Consider the following 22,781-nt stretch of genomic DNA (forward strand, 5'->3'; position numbering starts at 1 on the left):
GGTGTCACTTTCGGCTGTGGGAAATCGTGATGCATGTATTTTTAAGCATTTTACCTTATAATCAGAGGATTTTTAATAATAAAAACACCATCTGCTGTAGACTCATGCTACTACAGCTACTGAAAGACAGAGATATTGTGGTGTACAGGCTATAAAGTTGGTCATTTTTATCATTTTACATTCCAAGTGTTCAGCGCAAAGTAAGGTGGAAGGGAAAATAAAGAAAAAACAGACAAGGACCAACAAGCTGCTCCAATAGATTTTTTTAATTCAAAGTGAATCTTAACAATAATACACCATAAAGTCTTATTTTGACACTCACCAAAAGAGTCACCTGGAAAACCCGCTTAATGTGACAAAGTAGAGAAGGCTTGGTCACACCTAAATCACTGAGAACTAGAGAGGAAACACTATCGCAAACTGTAAATAGACATCACATCCATAGAGTTAGTTTTCCCAGTCCTCATACTGTAAATATTGCACAGTGCAATTGCTACATGGCAAACTAGTGTAGCACGAAATAAAAAAGCAAATAAAACAAAAAACGAACAAACAGAAGAAAACAAAGCCACGAAAAATCTACAGGTATTAAAACAGTAACAGTTCAGATTTCATGATCAAGTCTATATGATGAGTAATCTAAACAGATGATTCCATAACTTGCAGTGTGAATTAACTCTGAAATTGATACAGATGACCAGAAAATAAGAGCTTGAGTATAACAAACCTCATCAAATCAAATCAAAGAGCAACACAGTAGCACATTGAGACTAATACAGACCCTGAATTAACATCTCTAAAGGATAATACCGCAGCAGAGGATTTTTCTCTGATATCAAAGCCATAACTTTAAAAGAAGAAAATTTTACAAACCACTGTTTTATCTGTTAAATGTTACATGAACCCCAAATTAAAACATAAAAAAAATCCACAAAGCAAAGATCTCAATCATGTGGGAAATAAAAACAGTTTTAAGATTTCTCTCCTCTTGCATCCATTCTTTTCCTAACACATATAGGAGAGTTTATGCAGGCGCATTGCTGGTGAATACCTTTGGAGGAATCAAAACACAGAATTACACTTCACATGCTAATTATTGGGGAACTGTTTCAAGCACTATTCTGCCAAGTGCATGCCTTGTTATCATAAGCTTCCTTTCCCAAAATGATGCTCGAGTATAAGCAGTAAAAGCAAACAGGTAAATAAAAAAAGCTCTTCTTAAAAAACATACAGCCTTATCCATGTCAGTGTTTAAATGTGGAGTATTGCACTCATGACGGACTACAATAATCTCCTTGACGGAGCGGTTTACATCTAGAGCACAGAGTAAACATCCAGATAGACCGTTTCCCTGGATTAAAAGCACGGCTCCTTGGATTTTAAAAGGCCAGTGTCGTCTGTGCTCTGGTTGCCCCCGCTAATTCTCAACTTGCATGATGGAAAAGCTGCTCTGAGAGGGCAGCTTCGAGGCAAGACACAGTGAAGCAACTTAGGTGTACATGCAAACGTAATGTAAAGCATGGAGATTATCTAAGAACACTTGGTGGTGCAATGACCGCACTATGTTAAGTATTGCATCTGCTGTTCAGCCAGAGTGACTATCCAAAGATCGTCGAGTGTCGTATCATTCAAAGCGTGTGTGTGTTTTATTGGTGTGTTATCACAGAAGGGAGAACATGAAGTCCATTTGTAGTATTTCCTGTTTGTCTGACTGTCTGCTCTATACAATGGACTGTTACTTGATTCTATGCCTTCCTTCATGAATTAGCGGTGAGGTATCACCATGTTGAATTCTAACTTTCTGAATCTCAAGGCACATACACAGTGCTGCTCACACTGTCTCAATTTCATTAAGGAACACATAACAATGGCCACACTTTTGCACTGACAAAACATTTTGATATGAGACACTCATAAAGGGGAGAGCGATCCGAACACAAGGCAGTTCAGAATATCAAACTGTTAAACGGATATTCCAGCCAGATATAACATTGAACAGGTAAAAGGTTGCAATAAATATCTCAAATTAAAATCAATTCAACTGAAAACAATTCATAAAACTTTGGAACAAAAACATTGGGCTTCATTTATTTTGGACACACAGGCTATGATCACCTGAACCCATACACGCCTATCTACCTGTATGAGAGTTTTGTGGTGAGCGTCTTTCTGTGTAATTGGTGGCTTTCCAATCAACATGATGTTTTTTTATTTTTTATTTTTCCTGGCATCTCACAGTGCTCCTGCAACACACGTAAAGAGTACTGCTAGTATACCGCTTACGCACAATGAAAAAGTTAAATCAATCCTGCAAGCTACAGCTTTAGATGTGTACAAAACGTCCATATGAAAACATACAAAAATTAAGTTACATCGATACATCATTTATATGCAGTGATGAGCCCGAAAGGTTAATAAGGATAAAATACTGATGCAAAAACACACACCCCGAGAAACAACAAATGCAACTAATGTTCATCATCAGCAATACAGTAGTTACAATGACACTCCAAATATGAACGCAAAACACAAATTAAAACCACTTCTATTTCAGATAATTAGGGACCTATACAAAAATAGCAACGCTAGGTTTAAACTCAGAGAAATCACCTAATTTCACAGCTATTGAAGTGGCAATCATCATATAGCAGCTTATCTATGATACATTCAAGAAGAAATGATACGACTTATTAATTGCCCAATAAGCTAGACAAAACCTCGGCTGTTTTTTTTCTTTTCAATACAAATTTTTTTAATGTGTTTTAATTTAACCCCATTCTACGACTACAGTATAACTGAGGTCTATGCAAACAGAATAGCTACCTTGCTCAGGAAATGAATTACAGTCTTTGGTGCTGCACAAGCAACTTCATTTGAAAATAAAAGACGAAAAAATTACACACATAACTAGTAAAATTAACAGAAAAAATGCACACACACAACATATCTACATATATATATAGACTGGTGCTACCATCATATATATATGTATATATCCTCCCTGACGGAATGTATAAAATAAGCAGTCGACACCGAGAAGCCTTAAGCCTTTAACAAATGGTATAATGTAAAGGGAAAAGTTAACTTTGTCACACATGCATAAATGAGAGAATTGCACACAATTAACTCACACCTTATCAAGCATCTGTACTAAATAGTCTAGCTCTATAATATATGTCCATATATGTGTGTATATCAAATACTGCATGGTTTGCTCAGGCTAAGAAGATTCCATACCGTGAATTAATTTGCAATTTTTCCTTACCTAATCAAAGCCATGCCCACCACACTTCTAAACATCTAAGAAACAAAGTGAAAACACTCAAAAAATGAAAATACGAAGACGAAAAAAGGAAAAAAAAAAAAAATCAACGACTATTTAGATTGTATTGCAGTTTCATCAAACAGTAAAAATGCTGTTTGTAGTAAGAGTTTCACTAAATAGAAAGTGATTATCAAATATTAAGCAATACTCAGTACTTGCACTTTGTACACTAGTCATTCGGGGTAAGGGAGAACTGAAAAAAAAAAAAGAAAAAGAAAAACGAAACATATTTCATGAAACAGTAAGCATTCGCAACAGCAAAGCATGCTGTTCTTCTTTAAAAGAACAGAAAAGTAACTCACTACACACTGAAATTTACACCAACTCCAAAAGATAAGCACCGCTATCCGCGATACATCATATCAATGCAGGCTATGCATGGACATATACACATGTGCATATATATACTCACACATAGGATGCATCAACTGATTGGAATTTCAAGTGCTGCAGTCCAGTACATTAATATTCATGTATATAGTCATATATAAGTAGTAACATTAACAACCTCAAATATGTAAGGCACTATGGCTGGGGACAGTAATACAATGCAGCGAGTCTTGTGACACGAACAATAAGAGCAACGTCTATGCATCTTTCCGTTTACATTTTTTGCTCATGCAAGACCACATGCAGCGTGAGGAACAACCCTATTTAAATCGGTTAATTGACTTGACATTGCTAACACCAAAAGACACCGAAAAGGTACAAATACTTTAAACGCAGTACAACATACACTGTGGACAACGTGTGCATCTGTCAATCTAGAGCTAGAGACTGGGATGGCTTTACAAATATGGATGTGTCTTGCACACGTAAGAAGGCAATATAGAAAAATAGCTGGGACCAGGGGTGCAAAGTCTAACTATTCAACACCACCCCAATTATTTACCTGTTTTGAGGAGTATTCGTAGAAGATCCAATGCAAAGATATATCAAATGTGCAAAACACATTAAGTGTGAGTTTAACTACTCATTCATTCTTTCATTCAATCACGCATACATTATTTCCTTCTTAATTTTTACCCAAATCATCTCCACCATTGGAACTTTTTTTTCCTTTTTTTAAAGCTTGAAGTTCAATTACACCCAAGTCTACATGATTCAAAAAATAGCTTGCTCTCTCTGTGGTTGTGCCATGGTTTTGGAAATGAAAACCATGTTGTTTGTGGTTTAAGATAGAATTCGCCCTGCTCGCTTAGCCCTCGGGTGGTTTGAAGGGAGCCTGGGCAGCCTTGCTCAGATGTAAGGGTACTGGTTTATTTTGGTGGGGCTGAGAGGAAAACTGGCGTAGGCAGGTGAGGCGATGTAGGAGTGCGGGGGAAAGAGGGGCTTGAATTGGCCCTGGGGGTGCAGGGTGGGGGAGGGCAGCAGCCGAGGGTTGATGCCCACTGTGACTTGATGCACGATGCCTGCCGGGTGGGAGATGCTGTAGGTGGGCTGGAGGACGGGGCGGGAGGCGACGGGGGAAGCCAGGAGGTGGGCCACAGGGGCCGCCGTGACCAGGGGACCAGACGGGGGGTAGGACAGCAAGGTGGGCTGGGAGTGCGGGTGGCCCCCAAGGTGTGGGTGGGGGCCTGCAGTGTGGTTTGGGCTGCTGTGGGACAGGGCGAATGTGTGGCCATGCATGGTGGGAGGGATATAGGCCTGTGGTCTCCGGTGGGCGAAGTTGCCGTTCCATTCCTGATGGCAGGAACCGAAATGCTGCACCTGAACGAGACAAAAAGGAAATTATCAGATTTTTATCCAACACAGTTTATTAAATCAGGGTTTCTGTGGACTTTTTAATAAAATTCAAGAGTTTTAAGACCAAGTCAAATATAAATTACTGCCAATTTCCCTCTCTGTGCTCATTTTCTGTTTGATTTCCTGTGAGATTCACTAGGTTTGATTCCAGCTGAAGAATTATTGAATGTTTTCTGCACATCATGCAAGTCACCTCTAACTCCTTATTTTCCCTCCCATGTATCCCCTGTATTTTTCATTTCCCTTCAACTAGCTTATCCCATCCTTTCTTCTTTAGTGCTTAATATCCGGCTGTAAATACTGTGAACTCTTACACTTTCATAAAAAATAATAATGAAAGATCTACTTGTCCAACTACGCAATTAAGTTTTCATTAAGTATAAAGAAATGTCTTATAGTTAGGTTTTATATAACACTTTTTAAGACATTTAAGACCTTAAAATTCAAAAATCCATGTAAGATTCGAAGGATTCAAGTTCTAAGAAACCTTGTAATGTCTTCACAAGTTATCGTTTGGTCTCGTCGGCTATTGTAAATAGTGTGGATAACATCCCAGTCACTGATTTTCTTACTCTTATTGGAGGTCTTAAAAGGGAGTTAAAGATTCTTTAAGAATTTTTTGGTGTGTTGGCCTTTGACAAAGTCATGTATCTTTATATCTTTGCTGATCTTGTCCTCTTTATGTGTGTAAGCAGTGTTTTCTGACCAAAAATGTCATCCTGCTGTTTCAGGTTTAAAAACTGTCGTATAGAAATACTCAATCTTCTTCCTGATGGACTGGCTTGCTTTTGTAAGCCAGATAGAGGCACCAGTATTAATTTCAGTCTGTTTGACAACCAGCTAAAAACTCCTCACAAGTGCTTTAAGTAAGCAGTATTAAAGTAGAGTGCCATCACCCTTAACACAGTTAAAAATGCTCATCCACTGACTGCAACTTTAATGTGAGTATAGCTGGGACATTTGTCAGCAACTTAAGCTACAGTGGCAGAAAAATGAAGGACCATTTACTGTATGAAGTTTCCACTTGGCTGCAGGTCAACTACAAAAATAAACTCCTGCAATGTCAATGTTACTCTTCTTATCACCTACATTTGCAGGCTGTAGTCGGAAACACACTCTTCATTCCAAAATCTGACTTTCAGGTATAGTTTTTCTAGTTTTTGCTCATTCACAGAAAAGAGATGAATGCAGGATACTGGACATAAATTCAAGATATTCTTGCAAAGTCTCTCTTGCCTTGCCTCGAAGATGCTTCCTAAAAAGTTCTGCATATAGACATTCCTTGTTTTTAGATGTTTGTGATTGTGTAATGCATGTTTGTGACAACATGTTCTCACCTGCCCAAAGCCTATAGGCTGCTGTTGCTGGGGCTGGAATGCAGGTGGGATCTTCTGCTGCCTGTTGAGGAGGGGAGTGGAGTGGTGGTGTTGTCGCCCAGGGATGCCTCGCCCTTTGGACTGGCATGCAGATTCTATGACTGAAGGAGGATGAGGTCATGTGAAAAGGAAAGACAACACACACACAGATGATTTAGGTGAAATAAGTTATTGTATGGATTTGGTGTTTTGCTTTTAATGTCTGCATTTTACATAAGAGGCAGAAAGAGATGCAATCAAAGACTGGGTTCAACTGAACATAGAAACAAAAATAATAGTGGCAGAAGGCTCTGTAGGCGTATCAGAAGTTCTTAACTGTGTTTGATCAGTCCAAAACCTTTAAACACAGTGGCATCTGTCCTCTGAATCTGATCTAGGGGATTATAAATAGATGTGTTTGGGGGATCTGGGAGGAGTTGGTAACTAAGCTTGTTCACAGATCTTATAGTGGGGTCAGACCATCAGCTATAAATACACCTGGTAGTACCAGAATAGCAAGCTGTGCCCTTTTATGTTGGGCTTAAGTTGCAATAGTTTGTGGGTTGGGGAGGGAGATGCATTTGACATTAGAGGTGATTCGACTGTGTGGATTCACAGATAAACCCATCACTTTAAAAGACATTCAGAGAGCTAGCTCTGAAATGAACTGAAGGAGACAGCATGTTGCACTGACCACAGCTGTTACAACACCTACGTATATAACATGCGTAACTCCACTTTCACGCCTGAAAGAAACATTTATTTATTTACTACAACCAGGAAACAGGTTTATATTTTCTGGCTGACACTTTTTACATATTTTCTTCAGGACATTAAACATTTGGGTGCAATTACGCATGTATACATAGCCTGGAGAAATGCACACAGATAAAGGACTCTCAGAGTCAGAGTGAGGAGTGTTGACAGCAAACAAATATCCACTCTAGAGAGCAGAGCAGATACTTCAGGGTAGGTCACCCGTAATCACCTGTGAGAACCTCTGTGGCCTACAAAGACAGCATAATCCCAGGCCATGTGACCTGTGGGGCAGACAGCAGCAGTGGTGACTGGACCTTTGAGCTAACATGACCTACTCAGCAGCTCTTCAGACGGGATAATATCAGCTGATACATATCAACTGAGTATGCAAGAGGTCAAGTTTAGTCACATTAAACTGTAAGTAAGAGAGGGTTTAATACTCCACTAGTTGCACAAATTTCAGTCAGCAGGCTTGATACCTCATAAATATTACTAGGTCAACATCAAGGGAGGCATACTGTATCATAGGTCTAGTCTTTACCTGTGTTGCAAGGCGTTTCACTAACAGCAGGGTTGTTATTGTTGTTGTTCTGCACCCTCATTGGAGGCACCACAACGGTACGAACTGTTGGCTTGCTGGGCTCAGTCTCCGGGGCAACGCACGCCACACGGGGCTCGCAGTTCTGGTTGGCGTCGGCAATGAAGCGTCTCTCTGTGAAGGGACTGTTGCTAGGGCCAGAGGCATCTGAGGCAGGCGAGCTGTCCACTGTGTCGCAACCGCTCTCCTGTTCGTCGTCCGACATGCTGCAAGAGGAAAAACAAATGAGGAAGGAAGTTACATTTGATTATGTGTGGCAACTAATGTGCTGTCTGTGACACTAGTTTTAAAACTTTGATATGATACAAGCAGAGGTGGAAAAAAGTAAAGATCTATTGTACTCAAATGCAGTAATCTGAGTAAATATGATTGATTACTTTTCACTATTTCTATATTTTGTATTATTACTTCTTTTTTTTTTACAAAGTAATTTCTTATCAATTATCTTTCTAGTTTAATCAGTGTATTATCTTATCTCATTTCCAATCTGGCTGAAGAACAAGTTTTTCTACCACAACAACTCTTTTAAAATGTACTAATGATTTGTTTACTGCTTTTAATTCTGGCCAGACTGCAGCTGCTATTTTCCCTGATCTCACTAAAGCTTTTGGCTTGGTAGCTCTCTCTCCTTCTGGATAAGATCTACCATATTGGTTTGGATCATAATGCTCTGTAGGTTCAACACCGATCTTCACTGTAGTTGTCAGAATGTCATTTTCGGTGATTCTTAGTCCAATTGCATTTTTGTTGAAACAGGGGTTCCACAACCACTCATTTTTCAATTTTCATCAAGATCTCCTTAAGTATGTTCAACATGTCATGTCCATCTCTATGCTAATGACACTGTTACTCATAAATCCAAAAATCTTTACAGTCTGATTTCAATCTCATCCAAAACTGGTTTTCAAACAATAAGACTGCCCTCGATAAGAAGAAATCCTGCAGTATTATTTCTGGTTTTAAACATCGTGTGTCATGTTCTCCCAAACTGGCTATTAATTTTAACGATGGGTCTCCCCTTGAGAGGGTGGATGTGTTTAAATATCTGTGACTCTAGATCGACTCTGAGCTCTTTTTTAAGCCACACACTGATACTATCAATAAAAGGAACTTTGAACTGTCTGGCTATGTTGTATCATTCAGTTAGCTGCTTTTCATTTCAAGTGGGGAAAATTCATTTTCCCAGCCTAGATTATGCTGACACTGTTTATCAGAAAACTACAGACATTATCCTAAAACTCATAAATAATATACACAACTCCCTCTGTAGATTTGTTTTGAGATGTCCACATGGATCACACTGCTGCTTTAAAGTTTGATTCTCTCAACTGGCTTCAACCCAAACCCAGAAAACAGTCCCACTGGTTTCAATTTAACTTTAAATGTGGTCATTTCAATGTCCTGTCATATCTAAAACAACTTATGGTTCCAAACACATCTCCATGTCCACTCAGACATACGAATCATCTCTTTTTCCCTGTTCCCAGAATTCATAAAGAAATTAGTTGCAGGTCATTTAGTTACAAAGCTCCATCTGACTGGAATAATCCCCTTTCTCTCTTTCAAGTCCATCCCATTGTTTCACTGGTTTAGGTCACATCTGTTCTCTTATTTAAAAACAAGCTGCTCCTGTTTTTGATTTATTTATTCATGTGTATACACACCCATATATGTTAACTTATGTTTGTGTGTGTGTGTGTGTATGTGTATCTACATAGATCACATGTACATACATGTATATGTACACATAAATGTATGTGTTGGATATGGGTACATATAGGATGTTTGTGAGCATGTTTATGCATATAGATATGTACACATGTACATGTATGTTTTTATATATATACATGTATATCAATAATATTACAATCATCATCATCTCCATAAAACTTAATACCTCTTGTTTTTACTCAGTTTGTTGTTCCGTGTTCCTCTTGTTTAAAAGCTGGAGATGGGGTGGGAGAGCTGTCTGTGTCTGTTTTTGTGTAATTATGTCCATTATATATTGTTGTTTGTGTTTTCTATGTACTTGTGTTAGGATCCCCTTGAAAACAAGATGCGGCATCTTATCCTTCAGTAAACTACAATTAGAATTGCCTCTACCTACAGATATGTCTTCAATACCAGGAGAACAATAACTGAAGTTCTTGGCACCAAAATAGGTAGTTCTTGCTATCAATTTTCAAAAATTGCAGGTTAACTCATGCACATAGTCTTGCATTATAGTTGCAAATGTATCTGCAGTTTGCAGGAGTTTGCCTGCATTTTTTGACAGATTCATTCTCTCCCCAGGGCACCATTCTTATGTTACACTTTAGGTTTTTAACATTTCGTTTTTTTTTTACATAATCAATAAAAAAAATGACATCATTTTATGGCACGTTGAAAAGTTTTGAAGTATCAATCATTTTGTGAAATAGTGAAATATTTGTAAGAGTTTTGTGGCACTGATGGTACCTGTTTGGGTGTTTACACGGTGAGGCGCTGGACTGGGCAGAAGCTGAGGAGCTGGTGCTCAGCGTGCTGTCTGGACTGCTGAGGGAGCAGACTCTCTCCATGCTGACGGTGCTCTGACACGCCTCACAGTCGGCACTTCCTTTACACCTATTTGCACAGAGGGATGAACAAAATAAGACACTGAAAGATGCAATTAAGATGTATTCTAAGAATAGACATAAAGGTCAGTACTTACTCCCCCATTGAGTGTCTCTGTGCGCCCTCCTCTTCATCACTGCTGATACTGATGACACTCACAGTTGGGCTGGCAAGGTCGGAGATCACCATGGCCTGACGCTGCTCCTGTGAAACTGAAAGCTCCTCACACTCTGAAGCCCCTTTACAGCAGTTCTCCTCATCCTCCTCTGCCTGCTTCGTTCTTTGCTCCTGTGCAGCAGTCTGGCCCTCCTCTGGGCACCTGGCTGCCTCCTCCTCAACCTCCTCCACATTCTTCGCTGTATCGGCCATCTTTGGGGACTGGCATGCTAAATTTTGGATGTTTGTGTTTTGGGAGAAGTTGCTGCCCCTGTTTGAGAAGACAGGTCCCTCTCAGTGAGAAAGAATGTTTTTTTGTATACACGATTTAATGCAAAAAAAGAAAAACAGTCATACCTGTTCATACAAGGCTTTGCTCTCTTGTTGGCAGCTGGCTGTGGCCACACCACATGTGCAATGCCGATGTTGATTGGCTGGTGGGCGGACATGGTCATTTGGTTGGTTAAGAATGGCTGAGGGTGTGCGATCATGGAGCTGTAATGGTTACCATGGGGACGCACTTTCCTGCATTAAGAAAACAGAACACCACAAATTGAGCCAAAAGCCTTTAGCACCATTACTGACAAAACGTTCTCAGTCACCGGTTGCAAAGGACATGTATGACTCATCAATCATTAACATTCAGGGGAGTGAGCGAGCCGAATTGGAGCAGTGAAGCCATTCCCAAGAGTGAACATAGCAGCCAAAGGTAAGTGTGCACTAGAAAAAAATGCTGCATTTCATACTAAATATTATAACTTAAGGGACATGGTATGGATAACATTCTCCTGTATTGCACTCTTTTAAATGCTACTTTTAAACCCAAATCATCTGACTCTAATAAGATACAGTACATTAATGTCCACTGGGATAATGTGTGTACAAAGTGCACATAATCTATTTACAATAATAAAGGCAAGTCTAGCACACTCTTGGGGGATTCACTTTTATGTTTTTTTTTGCAAAAGCTAGATAGCAATCTGAACTTTAGCTAGAGATGTATTGTGTATATTTTATGAAATATTCTTCCATAATTATACCTTTTTTTCCACAGTAAGAGTGCAGCTGTTTTGTATCATTTCATAGAAAACATACTTTTTGTATGAGTAAACCTACACGGCAAAAAAACTCTGGCTCTGATCCTGCAACACAAACAATTTGCTTACCCCCAGTCACCCAATCTCTGTGAGCCAGCCACAGTGTCAGATGCCAAAGTGGTTGTTGGTGGTGGGGGCACTGATGTCACCTGCTGCCAGGTGGGCACCAAAATCTGCTGTGCACGGTTAGACCAGGCCTGGTAAAGAGAAGCATATTAGCAGATGTGGGAATTGTTCCCTCTGGTACTTCCATTAACTGTCAGCATCAAAGATCTACCTCATAGGAAAACATACCTATGGTAGCCTGGAAATACGATACAAAAGTAAAAAGCTTGAAACAAATTTATATTAACCTAAACATTTTACATTTCAGAAAACAAATTCACATGGCAAAACACTTTTACAAATGATGAAAAATATTTACACACAAAAAATACAAAAAGTCTGCTGCAAATTTACAAAGTCTGAAACTCTTTTAAATAAACTTGTGTCACTTCCGGCTTTTTTAAATTCCCTTTCTGTAAGATACTGCTGTTTGTAAATTTGTTTCAGGAGTTGTAAAATGTTGTTTAACTTGTAAAATTGTCTTGGCTCATGTAAAAGTGTTTTGTAAATTTGTTTTGTAATATGTGCATTTAAAATTTTAAATATCGTTTTTTAATTTGTTTCATGAAACGTAAAAGTATTTTTCTTAAAAGTGTTTCAGACTTTAACTTTGCCTGGGGGGTTTTATACATTTGTTTTGTAAAATGTAAATGTTTTTGTCATTTTAAAAGAGTTTTGCTAATGTAAATGTATTTTATAAAATGTAACAATGTTTTGGTTAATGTAAATATGTTTCATGCTTTGTAAAAATGTTTCAGATTTTGTAATTTTGTATTGCACCTCCAGGCTACTGTACATACCTATGAAAGCATAGACCTGACCTGTATTTACATCCCATTCTTAACACATCCTACCTGTGTGATGACTCCAGGTCTGATCTGAATGGGCTGAATGGGTGGTGCTTGAGTGACCAGAGGCACAGAGGCCTCCATTCGAACTGAGTAGCCAGCTGGTTTTGCTGTGTTGGTGGGGATTCCTGCAGAGATCAGAAAATATTTGACTGAAGATTATCTAGTCAAATTAAACGGTCTAAAACAGAAAAACAGAAGTGATATTACATTATGATGGTCCTACCTTGAAGGGTTGGGGGACAAAGAATGAGTGCCTGCTGAAATGAATCACTGCATCCAAACTGACCACTTCCTGTCTGAAGTGGTATCCCAGGGTGCATCACTGAGGGAGCTGATGGCGCTAACCCCTGAAAAAAAAGAAACAAAAAGAGAGGGAAATGACTAGACTTTTCTGGGGTAGTTAAAAGAACAGCTGTTACATGGGAGAGCCAGTAGATGGCAACATCTCTGTCATGAGAGGCCTGTTTTTCAGCCTGACTGAACTCAGGAGCCTCTCTTGATGAGTGGGTCAGTCATTTTATTTTAGGGAGAACCTGGGCTGTGATAAATCACTGTTATAGCCCAGAATACATGCAGTTTATTTTTAAGGTACTTATTCAAGAAGAATCTAAGGCCAATCAATGTTTCAATCTCCTTGAAAAGCTGCTCCCAAAAGCAAATCCAATAAATCAAAGTTATTCAATCAACACTTCTAACTAGCTCTGAATGTGTTGATAATGTAAGCTTTAATGGGAACATGGTCATGAGTTGATTGAACAATTTCAGGCTGGTCACAGATTTAACAACAATACGTACTTTTTCTAAAGCTTTTAAACTAAGAGTTGTTAAAAAATGTTGATCTAAATATTTGTGATTGGCTTGAGATAAACAAAGAACAGTTGAACATGTGCCTCTGCTTCTAAACACACACGCTGCTCTCGTGCCTTGCTATAATCACATTTATTGAATAAGGAGAACTAGGCTTATATTGTTCTGCAGCAGCTCCTGCATGTTGCCCAGCCCCCACACACATGATAGTAAACACAAAGCGGCCTTTCACAGAATAATACAAAAACAGCCACCTCATTTTGCTGTAAAAGTGTCACGAACAAGAAATTTTTAACTACACGGCTCCACAGAAAGAAAAGCAATATCTTTGCTGTTGTTGTCTTGTTCCGAAAATGTGTCAGAGAACTGGAAAGACAGAGACCTTTCATGCTATTCTACATCCATATCGATGACACTCATGAAATCTTCATTGAGTTTTACTACAATAGACACATCACATCAGATCCTCTTTCCATATTTCAGTCTCAGAATGACAGCTTCTGAATAGACTTTGAGACATTTTGCATTATAAAGACCCAATTTTTAAAAAGGGTCACCTCCTTTTTTTCCTCAGCAACAACACTGATTTGCACTGTTGCCATGACCTCAGATGCATGACGTTATTTTGTTGCCATGACAGCAAGGCCAAGACGCAATAAGACAGAAACACGGAAGCAATAAATGGGGGGGAAATTGTCTACATGATGAGTCTTAGCAGGAGCAGATTTAGAGGACAACACAATGCATGCCAATAATCCTGTCCTGACCAGTCGTGATTATTACATTACAAATGGATTTTTCTTCTAATGTCCAAATATGAAAACAAGGAAAAAACTGTGGATGATATGAAAAGAAACCACCAGTTGCATCTGTCTAGCATTTCTTTTTAACATTTTGACCCTTGTAATTATTTTATTTTTGGCACCTTTTCAAAACTGGAAAATAGTTAGAAACACCCAACATTAAATAATGAAGGTAAAACAAAAAAGTTTTTCCCTTTTGCAGAGGCAGAAAAGTTCCTTAAAATGAAATTATAATGTCAGAAAGTAAATTTACCAAGAAATCTTCATGTGCAAAAAACATGGGACTCTAATATGCTTCAGGTCCACTGAGGGTACTTGAAATAGCGCAGCAGAAAAGGTCAAATTTGTGCAGACTGGAACATTCTTTCAGTGAAACATAACAAACTACTCATATTCTCATGTTTTACATCTTGTTTAATAGAGATGTGAATCTTTAAGTATCTCAAGATTTAATTCTTTTCCAATTATGGGGGTCACGATTCAATTCAGAAGCAACTTTTGATTCCAGATTCACAACTAATTCCTTATTTTTCACAAAGAGCTGATTATTTCAGCATCTACTCCAATCTGCTGTGCACTGAGGGGCTGTATATTATTATTTGACATTAAACAGCTTCATAAAATGAGCTCAAAATATTTTTTTTCAGCGTATTTGTGGTGTTTTTTAATCAACATATAAAAATAGTAGCAAAGAGAAGAGTAACTTGTGCTTAAATTGAAGAACATTTTAATATGAATAAACGGTGATGGCTCAAGCAAGATTGTATTTATCAGAACCTCATCAGTAGAAAAAAAAAAAAGATTATAAATCTAAAGCCTTTAATGGGAGAGTAGGTGTTATGCCTGAACAACTGACTGTGTTAACTGGTGACTTCTCAGCTGAAAGTGTCAGCAGTTATTGTAGTTTCAGCACTGTTAAAACATTCAACATTAAGACATACTAAGAAGATATAAGTTTAATGAAAGAACAACATAGGGGCTCTTTAAGTTTTTGAAATCCATTACCATCCCAGATGCATTCATATAGTCACCAGTTAGCATGGTCACTCTTTAAACTGTAACACCGTTAACTGATGTGAAACCAGAATACAGATCCAGTTATTTTTTTGTCCCAGTTATTTTAATTGTGCTAGTCAGCTGTTGTTGGCTGATTATCATGTCAGCAGACCCGTCGGGTGAGGCTTCCTTTTACCTGGGATCATGGAATCTATTCTTTAAGGCATTTTTTGACACTGTGATCTCACTGGTTTGCCATAGCATCTTGATTTCTTTAACATTTTAACGCGAAATTGTAGGGAATAAACTGCTGACTTTTCAACAGAGGGTAGCAAATGCAATTATGTTTTTTTTTTTTGTAAACTGGGTTATAGTGAAGATCGCCTGAATGACTTACTTGAGCATGTACACCTGTCATCTTGCTGAATGGATGGTTGACAGAGGCAGTGGCAGATGTGGTCACAGGTCTGACGAAAGGACCTTTATTTCTGTTGGTTGCCTCATACGCACCCGGACGAGTCCAGCAGACGTCCATGATGTGGAAACACGACTTCACACTGCAGGCAGAGGAGTAATATGGGGGGTTTAAGTTATGCAGGGAGGTCAAAATGACGTGTTTGAAAATCCGAGGCCAAAAGGACTCACTGGTTGCTATGGGGAAAGTCAAGCAGGTGCTGCATTGTCACAAACGGGTGGCCGAGAGCTTCGGCAGGGGCGATCCTCTCTTCTGCATCAATCGACAGCATCTTCTTCAGCAGGCCCACAAACTCTCTGCGGTCAGCCTTCTCCACGAGCAAGTCACTACCTTCCAGATTCATTACCAAGTTCACCTGAAACACAAACATTTACCAAAAGAGAAGAAGCCAAAATACATATATCATATCAAAACTTCTACTTCTACTTAATAGAAACAGGGAATGCAAATTGTAAAATTATGGTACTATCTGTATCTGATTAATCAAATGTTTGTTTTCTAAACATGACACAAATTTCCCAGTGACCAATTCACAAGAAACCATCTGACAAATTAAAGTACTGACTCTGACTAGCATGCATGGTTGGGGAATTTCCATCTGTGGTCAGTTCAACAGAGAACAGTGAGTGAAACCTGAAGCTTCATTTTTTCTTTTCAATTTGGTTTCAACATCTAACTGCAGGAAAGTTAAGCTTAGAGGTGACCTTTTCTTTCACAGAAAGAAGATCTGTCTGCTCTTCTCTCTACATAGAGGTGAAGGTGGACTTCCTCCGGTTTAGACCTTGTAGCCTACAGCCTACAAACATCTGACATGTAACTTCCTCTATAGTCCTGAGTACACTGAGTACACTGTGATCCAACAGCTGAACATACGTGCGCTATGTCATCCAAACAGCTGAAGATGTACTTCCTGGCTTCCTTTGATTTCATCCCCGTCTCTGTCTCGTGCTCGTCTGTTGTCTGAGGAAAAGAGGAATATTATCGGAAATGCAAAAGCACTGAATTCAGTAATTAACATACTCATTTATGCTACAATTTCAATGTTTTATGCCAATATAAAATGGATCAGACATGCAATGAAACCAACTGATTTAGATTTACTTGTCAGAAAAAGCTAATGTAACACAATTAGGCTGAGTCACAGAATATGAAGAGATGTGACCAGCAAACAAGAGTCAATTTTTTTCTTTGACTTCAGCTTTGATAAGAGTTTAAGTCTTTTTGTTTATGTTTATTCCTAGAAAGCTATCATTTCTTCATTATCAGGAAGTGCGGTCTTTGTTTGCCTGTAGGGAGGAAGAAAATATTTGCTTATTGAGTTACTGCTGGCCAATGACTTTCACTGTTAGCTTTTAGTGACGCACAAAAGGAGGAGAGGTTACTTGTTTTTAACAAGTGGTGGTGACCTAATTTGCCGTCTTTTTCAGGTGTGTAAAGCTCACCTTTAGTCTCCATGCTGCATAAGGTGAGTCGGACTCTTTGCAAAAGAACCGTGCTGTCTTTGTCCCCGCATTCAACAAATGTTCTCCAGGCAAACCCTGCGTCTGAGAAATGTAGCGAATCTGTTGGGAGATAAAAGAGGAAGGAAGGGATGAGAAAAAAAGCCTTGTAGGTTAAGTTAGAAAAAAACCCTTTAATTGCTTTTGACTGACATATTTAAATAAGGGCTGCTTTTAAATGATACCAATTTCCCTATCACTCTCCAAAACCAACACAATACTAGAGCACCTTAGATTGGCACTCTCTGTTAGAAACTGATAAACTCCAAGGATACTGAGAATGACTGAATCCAACTGCAAAGTCCTTCATAGTTAGAGCCAGAGTGTGTGGAGCTGTATGTAGTAGAGACAGCTGCAGAGACCTTGAAGATGGCACATTCCTGAGAAATGGCTGGACCCAAATAAGACCCTGTACTGAGTGCGGCTTGTGTTTATGATCTCTGAAAGCCGTCAGGGTCTTTTCATGTAAACTCTGATAACAAGGTTCCTGCAGCCTCAATGCCAAACGCTTTGCTGGGTAATGATGCTTGTCAGTCAGATGGCTGTGGGGCATGAGTGTCACATACAGGTTTATGAGAGGAGAGCGGCGAGAAGTCCGGCTGACGTCAATCACACGCGAGTGTAAAGGACAACAGCCATTAGAGATTCAGTGCTGCTAAGAAGCATGAGCAAAGAGTCGCACATAGGGAGGACAGAGAGGCTCATGAACCAGTTAGTTGAGGTCTCATGAAACCAGAGACAGGGTTCCTACACACTTCTAAAACATAAATTTAAGACTAAGAAATGTTTTGGTTATGAACACCTAAATTTGATGGTTCCATGGCACATTTATTACTCTTATTCAATCAGTTTACCATATAGTGATATTTATCGTTACATATGTTAGCACATGCTTCCTCCCACCATCAAAAACATGCTCCTTTAGGTTAATTGGTGACTCTAAATTGGCTGTAAGTGTGAATGTGAGCGTGCCTGGTTGTCTGTCTCTATATGTCAGCCCTGCGATTGACTGGCGACCAGTCCAGGGTGTACCCTGCCTCTTGCCCAATGACAGCTGGGGTAGGCTACATGGGATAAGCTGAATAGAAAATGGATGGATGGATGTTAGCACGTGGGAATGTATTTGTGTATCTTTGAGGAGAAATTTTTATCTTTTTTATCTTTGAAATTTGGGTGAATTTTCTTGAAATTCAAAGGCCATTTTATTGGAATGTTTAGGCTTTATGATAATATTCACTGAAATATTTGTAAAACATTTGAAAAAAAAATGTCCACTTTTTATGGGATACTTAAAATATACCTTTAAAAATTTCACAGAAATGTGCTATTATTTCATGGAGATTTACAAGTATTTGTGTAAATTTTGGAAAGGAAAATTCCCAAGAAATTAGGGAGTTTCAGTTGAAATTTTGTCCATGCTTGCCCTTAACAAGTCCTTCTGATCCGTCACAAAATTTGGAGAAAAATGACTCTAATGGCTGACAAAAAATTCAAACTGAATAAAGAAGAGTTTGTTATGCAGACTGCAAAGGAAAGCCTCTTACATTCTCCAGGAGAGAAATAATGAGCTCCCGTTTGAGGAGAAGAGGGAGGCTTAAAATGCCAAATTCCTAAGAGGAAAACAAGTGCAAGAGTGGAAAAAGGACACAAAATATTGTCAATGGGAAGAATCCAAGACCAGACCCAGCTGATATCATCTGATTGTGTAACTACCAGCAATGAAGCTTTACAACCATAGTCCTGAGAACCAGTATCAAGTCCAACTTTGTTGCACATAAAGATGTGCAGGAGATATCCAAGAGAGGGTTTATGTGAAAGTTGTTTGCTTTCAGCAATGACTATTTATATATCTAGTACATCCAAGCATTTATCAGATGGTATTTTTTTCCATTTTAGACAACATTTGGCAGAAACAGTCTACAAACACAAAGACAACAGGCTGATAATCATGAATGAGTCAGTTTGCAAGTTGCTTGTAACACTTCAGATCTTAAAGAAATCAACTGAAAATGTTTTTATTGGAAGCTTCTCATGTGTTGATTTTCCTGTGCTCCTCAGGGCCAAACTGGTCCGATCTGTCCTTTACTGAGGTGCAAACGCTTTAACGTGTCTGTGTGGGTGTGGGGGCCCATGACTCTGTTAGCTGGCTTTAGATGAGGTTATGATAAAGCAATGTATTTATTGGAACTCTGACAGCATGCACGATGACTGAAAACTCATCCGCTAAATGATTTAGTTGGCATGACGAACATCCCCTTGCTTCTTTAAAAGCCTGCTAAAGGCCAAGCATCATAAAGCAAATTATGTTTCCGACTATTGCTCAGGTTTGGAGCTTAATCCTTCAACAACAAGCACATCTACTTCATCTGAGATTTCATTTCTGCCTTTCACATCCTCACAGATAACTGGAACTGCAGATTCTAACCAACTTTATCCTGAAAGTACACAGACTAAAATTCCCCCTCCTTTCATGTCCATAATGTGCTGTAGCTGTGTTGTAGTTAAGCAACATCATGTACACAGCAACAGGCGCATCATAGTCACTTTGTGTGGGTGGGAAAATTCTTTTGACGGGAAAACCCTTATTTTTCCTGGAAGGCGTGTCTCTGCAGAGATCTTGCAAACCAGTGAGATCACTGGTGCAAAAACTAGTGCTCACAAAACAACTATCAAGCGAGCCTGGGCCTGCTGCAGAGCTGACAGGAAGCACAGGCAGGCACTGTTCATTTTATGGCCACCCAGATAACAATACCAACTATAAAAAATGCATTTGAATGATATGCCTCACCACGATACATAAAAGTACATCTGAGCCTCAAATGAGATACCCACACCCTCCTGTCTACCCTGTGTACAAATAATCTCTTTTGACATGGGGTACAGTTTGTTCCCACGAACAGACGGGAAATTTACTCCTTTGACCTTGCATTTCTAACCCCAATCCCTATTGCTTCCACTGACCCTGACTACATCCTCCGATTCTTACAGATCCTCCATGCTGCCAGCTCAAAAAGAAAAGTCAAGAAACAGCAATCACATAACTTTACTTTCTGTAACAGTGTGCACTGACCCCCTTCATGGTTGCACCACTTCAATGGCTCCCAAGAAAGCAGGACTCAGAGAGTGTAAGAAGGCATAAAGAGAGATAAAACTAAACTATGGAGAAGGGAGTCATGCCTAAGATTACAACACTGGGGCTTATTATAGGCCCTCATAATGATACACAGGCTGAACTGTGAGGTTCGTCGAGTCAAAAACGTGAGTCGCCTGCTGCTGTTCTGGTGAGGCAAAAAAGGGTGGTGTGACTAGGGGATGAGGTAAGGCAAGAGGAGAGCAACAGGAGAGGCACTGAGCAGGAAGAGGAGCCAAAGTTATAAATACAACATGCTTGGTGGCATGGAAAAAGACCCCCTGCAGAAAGATAAGAAGAAAAGGGGGAAGAAGGAGGTGGCAGGAGCTCGGTCAGCCACTGCCAGACCACCCTGTGGCCCCTGGATGACACCTCACACCAGCAGTCAGCTGCCTGCCTGTTTACTGACATACAGTCAGTTGGCTATTTATTTTAGGTGATGAAAATTTACAAGCTTTCTATTTTCATGCTCTGGAATATTAAAATATACTGATAGCCCAGGGGATGCCCATTTAAGTTTATTCATGTTCTTAACCTTTCAAACTCATTATGTGGCATGTTTAGAAAGCTCTTGGTAACGGCAGACGGTCTCTAATGATTTACAACTAGAAAGAAAACTAGAACTCAAAACTAGAAAACGGATAATTTCAATAATTTTGTAATCATATGTGATTACACCTTTTTCCCCACATACACTCAGCCCCAAATATAGAAAAGACTCACTCACTCAGTAACATCTATAAACTTTCTGTCCAGCACAACAGTTAATGTTCTGTACTGAAACTGTGTTAAACTGAATTAATCCCATGAAATTAAGTTAGTTAAATTCAATTAAACAATAAAAAAATGACTGTTGGGTCTGCGATGTTTTATGACTTCTAGAGGGTCACAAATAAGGTTTAAAAAATTGATACTTTTATACAATTAAATTAAAAAAAAAAAAAAAAAAAAAAAAAAAAAAAGCTCTTTACCAATGTTGCTAGAGCTTTTTGTGCAATTAAGGTAGTGCACAGGTTTTGATTGCAAATTTTGGTGATATAAAACATGAAATTACCCAATAAAAGGTGCCTAGGATTCCCATTCTTGCTGCCATAGCAGGGTTCCTACACACTTTTAAAAAACAAATTTAAGACTATGTTTTTTAAGACCTGAACTGAGAAAAATGAATACCTCTTTCTTTGCGCAGCAAACATTCAAAAATGAAAGGCATGCAAGATTTCTCGGTACACTGGACCAGGGCTGAATTTTCTGATTTAATGTACTGTTTATAAAATGTCAAATGATCCAAGGCACAGACATTTTTTGGCCATAAACACCCAAATCTAATGATTTCTGGCACATTTATTGCCACTGTTTTATTAATATGCCATATGGTGATATTCATCATTACACATTTTTGCAGGTGTGCTACACTGATTTTAAACAGTTTAACCATGTAAAAGCAGAAATGTTTTTTTAATTCAAAGAATATTTGTTAAGATAAGGGTGGGCTGCTGTAAATGTTAGTAATAGTTTCATGGACAAGCACTGTACACAAAAAGAATCATTAAAATTGTATTAAGTTGGCAAGAAAAACAAAGATAGCATAAAGACATGTCTTCATCACTGTGCCTTCTAAAATGTTAGACTTCTCACTCATAAAAACAAGACATTTTAAGACTATTAATGGCCTTACAGTTTAAATGTCCAATTTTAGAGTTTTTAACAATTTTCAAGGACCAATAACATCTTATTGTGATTATTTGAACCTAAATTACAAATTCAATGTGAATTTATTTTTATTTGCTCTTAATTTAGAAAAACATATAAATACAAAGGAATTTACAATTTTGTGAGCTATTAAAATAAAATGGCATTTCTGTGGCAAAAAAAGTATCAAACATTTGACACACATTTCAGAGTAAGGAAATACTGCACCTTCAAGTCTATGATTTGAAAATGGCAGGTGTCGCAAATATTGGCTCTTTAATCATAGGCCTTTCTCAATCCTCCTTTTTTTGTCAAACATTTTTGAGAAAGAGGTCTCAAATCAGCTTTTGAATAATTTGTCATCAAATAATCTTTTTGAGCCATTGCAGTCAGCTTTTAGGGTGAATCCTCCACAGAGCAGCACTTACAAAGGTGATGTTTGATTTGTTATTGGTTGCTGACTCTGAGACATATTGTTGCTAGATCTTAGCTCTGCTTTCAATACAGTGGATCACTGTATGCTATTAAAAAGAGTTCAGAATTATTTTGGCATCTCAGGCCTTTCCTTGAGGTCTTACCTGTCAAAGAGCTCTAAAATAACAGTACAACAATGTATTCTCTGAGTCCTGTGCTGTTTGGCATGAGGTGCCACAGGGGTCTGTATCAGGTCCACCGTGGTTCTGATTTACAGTCAAACATGCCAAGTGTCCTCTAAAGCAAATCTGAAATAAATAAAATCAAGGCCTGTCTCTGCCATTAAAAACTGGTTATCAACAAATCCCCTGTTTCTCAATT

At 38.7% G+C, this 22,781-nt stretch overlaps 1 protein-coding gene across 1 annotated transcript in view; it reads right to left on the bottom strand.

The window, feature by feature from the left end:
* Positions 1 to 248: 248 nt before the first annotated feature.
* hipk3b (homeodomain interacting protein kinase 3b) overlaps positions 249 to 22,781 on the bottom strand; it is a 57,918-nt gene continuing 35,385 nt past the window's right edge. Inside the window, exons 4-16 of the mRNA XM_041795129.1 lie at positions 17,111 to 17,230; positions 16,542 to 16,628; positions 15,839 to 16,023; positions 15,591 to 15,750; positions 12,811 to 12,934; positions 12,591 to 12,712; positions 11,701 to 11,828; positions 10,892 to 11,059; positions 10,476 to 10,805; positions 10,241 to 10,387; positions 7,727 to 7,989; positions 6,409 to 6,548; positions 249 to 5,035 (exon numbers count right to left, since the gene is read on the bottom strand). Of these exons, the coding sequence (XP_041651063.1) occupies positions 4,565 to 5,035; positions 6,409 to 6,548; positions 7,727 to 7,989; positions 10,241 to 10,387; positions 10,476 to 10,805; positions 10,892 to 11,059; positions 11,701 to 11,828; positions 12,591 to 12,712; positions 12,811 to 12,934; positions 15,591 to 15,750; positions 15,839 to 16,023; positions 16,542 to 16,628; positions 17,111 to 17,230 (2,445 nt within the window). The 3' untranslated portion in view covers positions 249 to 4,564. The remainder of the gene's footprint in view (positions 5,036 to 6,408; positions 6,549 to 7,726; positions 7,990 to 10,240; positions 10,388 to 10,475; positions 10,806 to 10,891; positions 11,060 to 11,700; positions 11,829 to 12,590; positions 12,713 to 12,810; positions 12,935 to 15,590; positions 15,751 to 15,838; positions 16,024 to 16,541; positions 16,629 to 17,110; positions 17,231 to 22,781) is intronic.

Source organism: Cheilinus undulatus, linkage group 1 (genome assembly GCF_018320785.1).
Source record: "Cheilinus undulatus linkage group 1, ASM1832078v1, whole genome shotgun sequence".
NCBI classification, from domain to species: domain Eukaryota; kingdom Metazoa; phylum Chordata; class Actinopteri; order Labriformes; family Labridae; genus Cheilinus; species Cheilinus undulatus.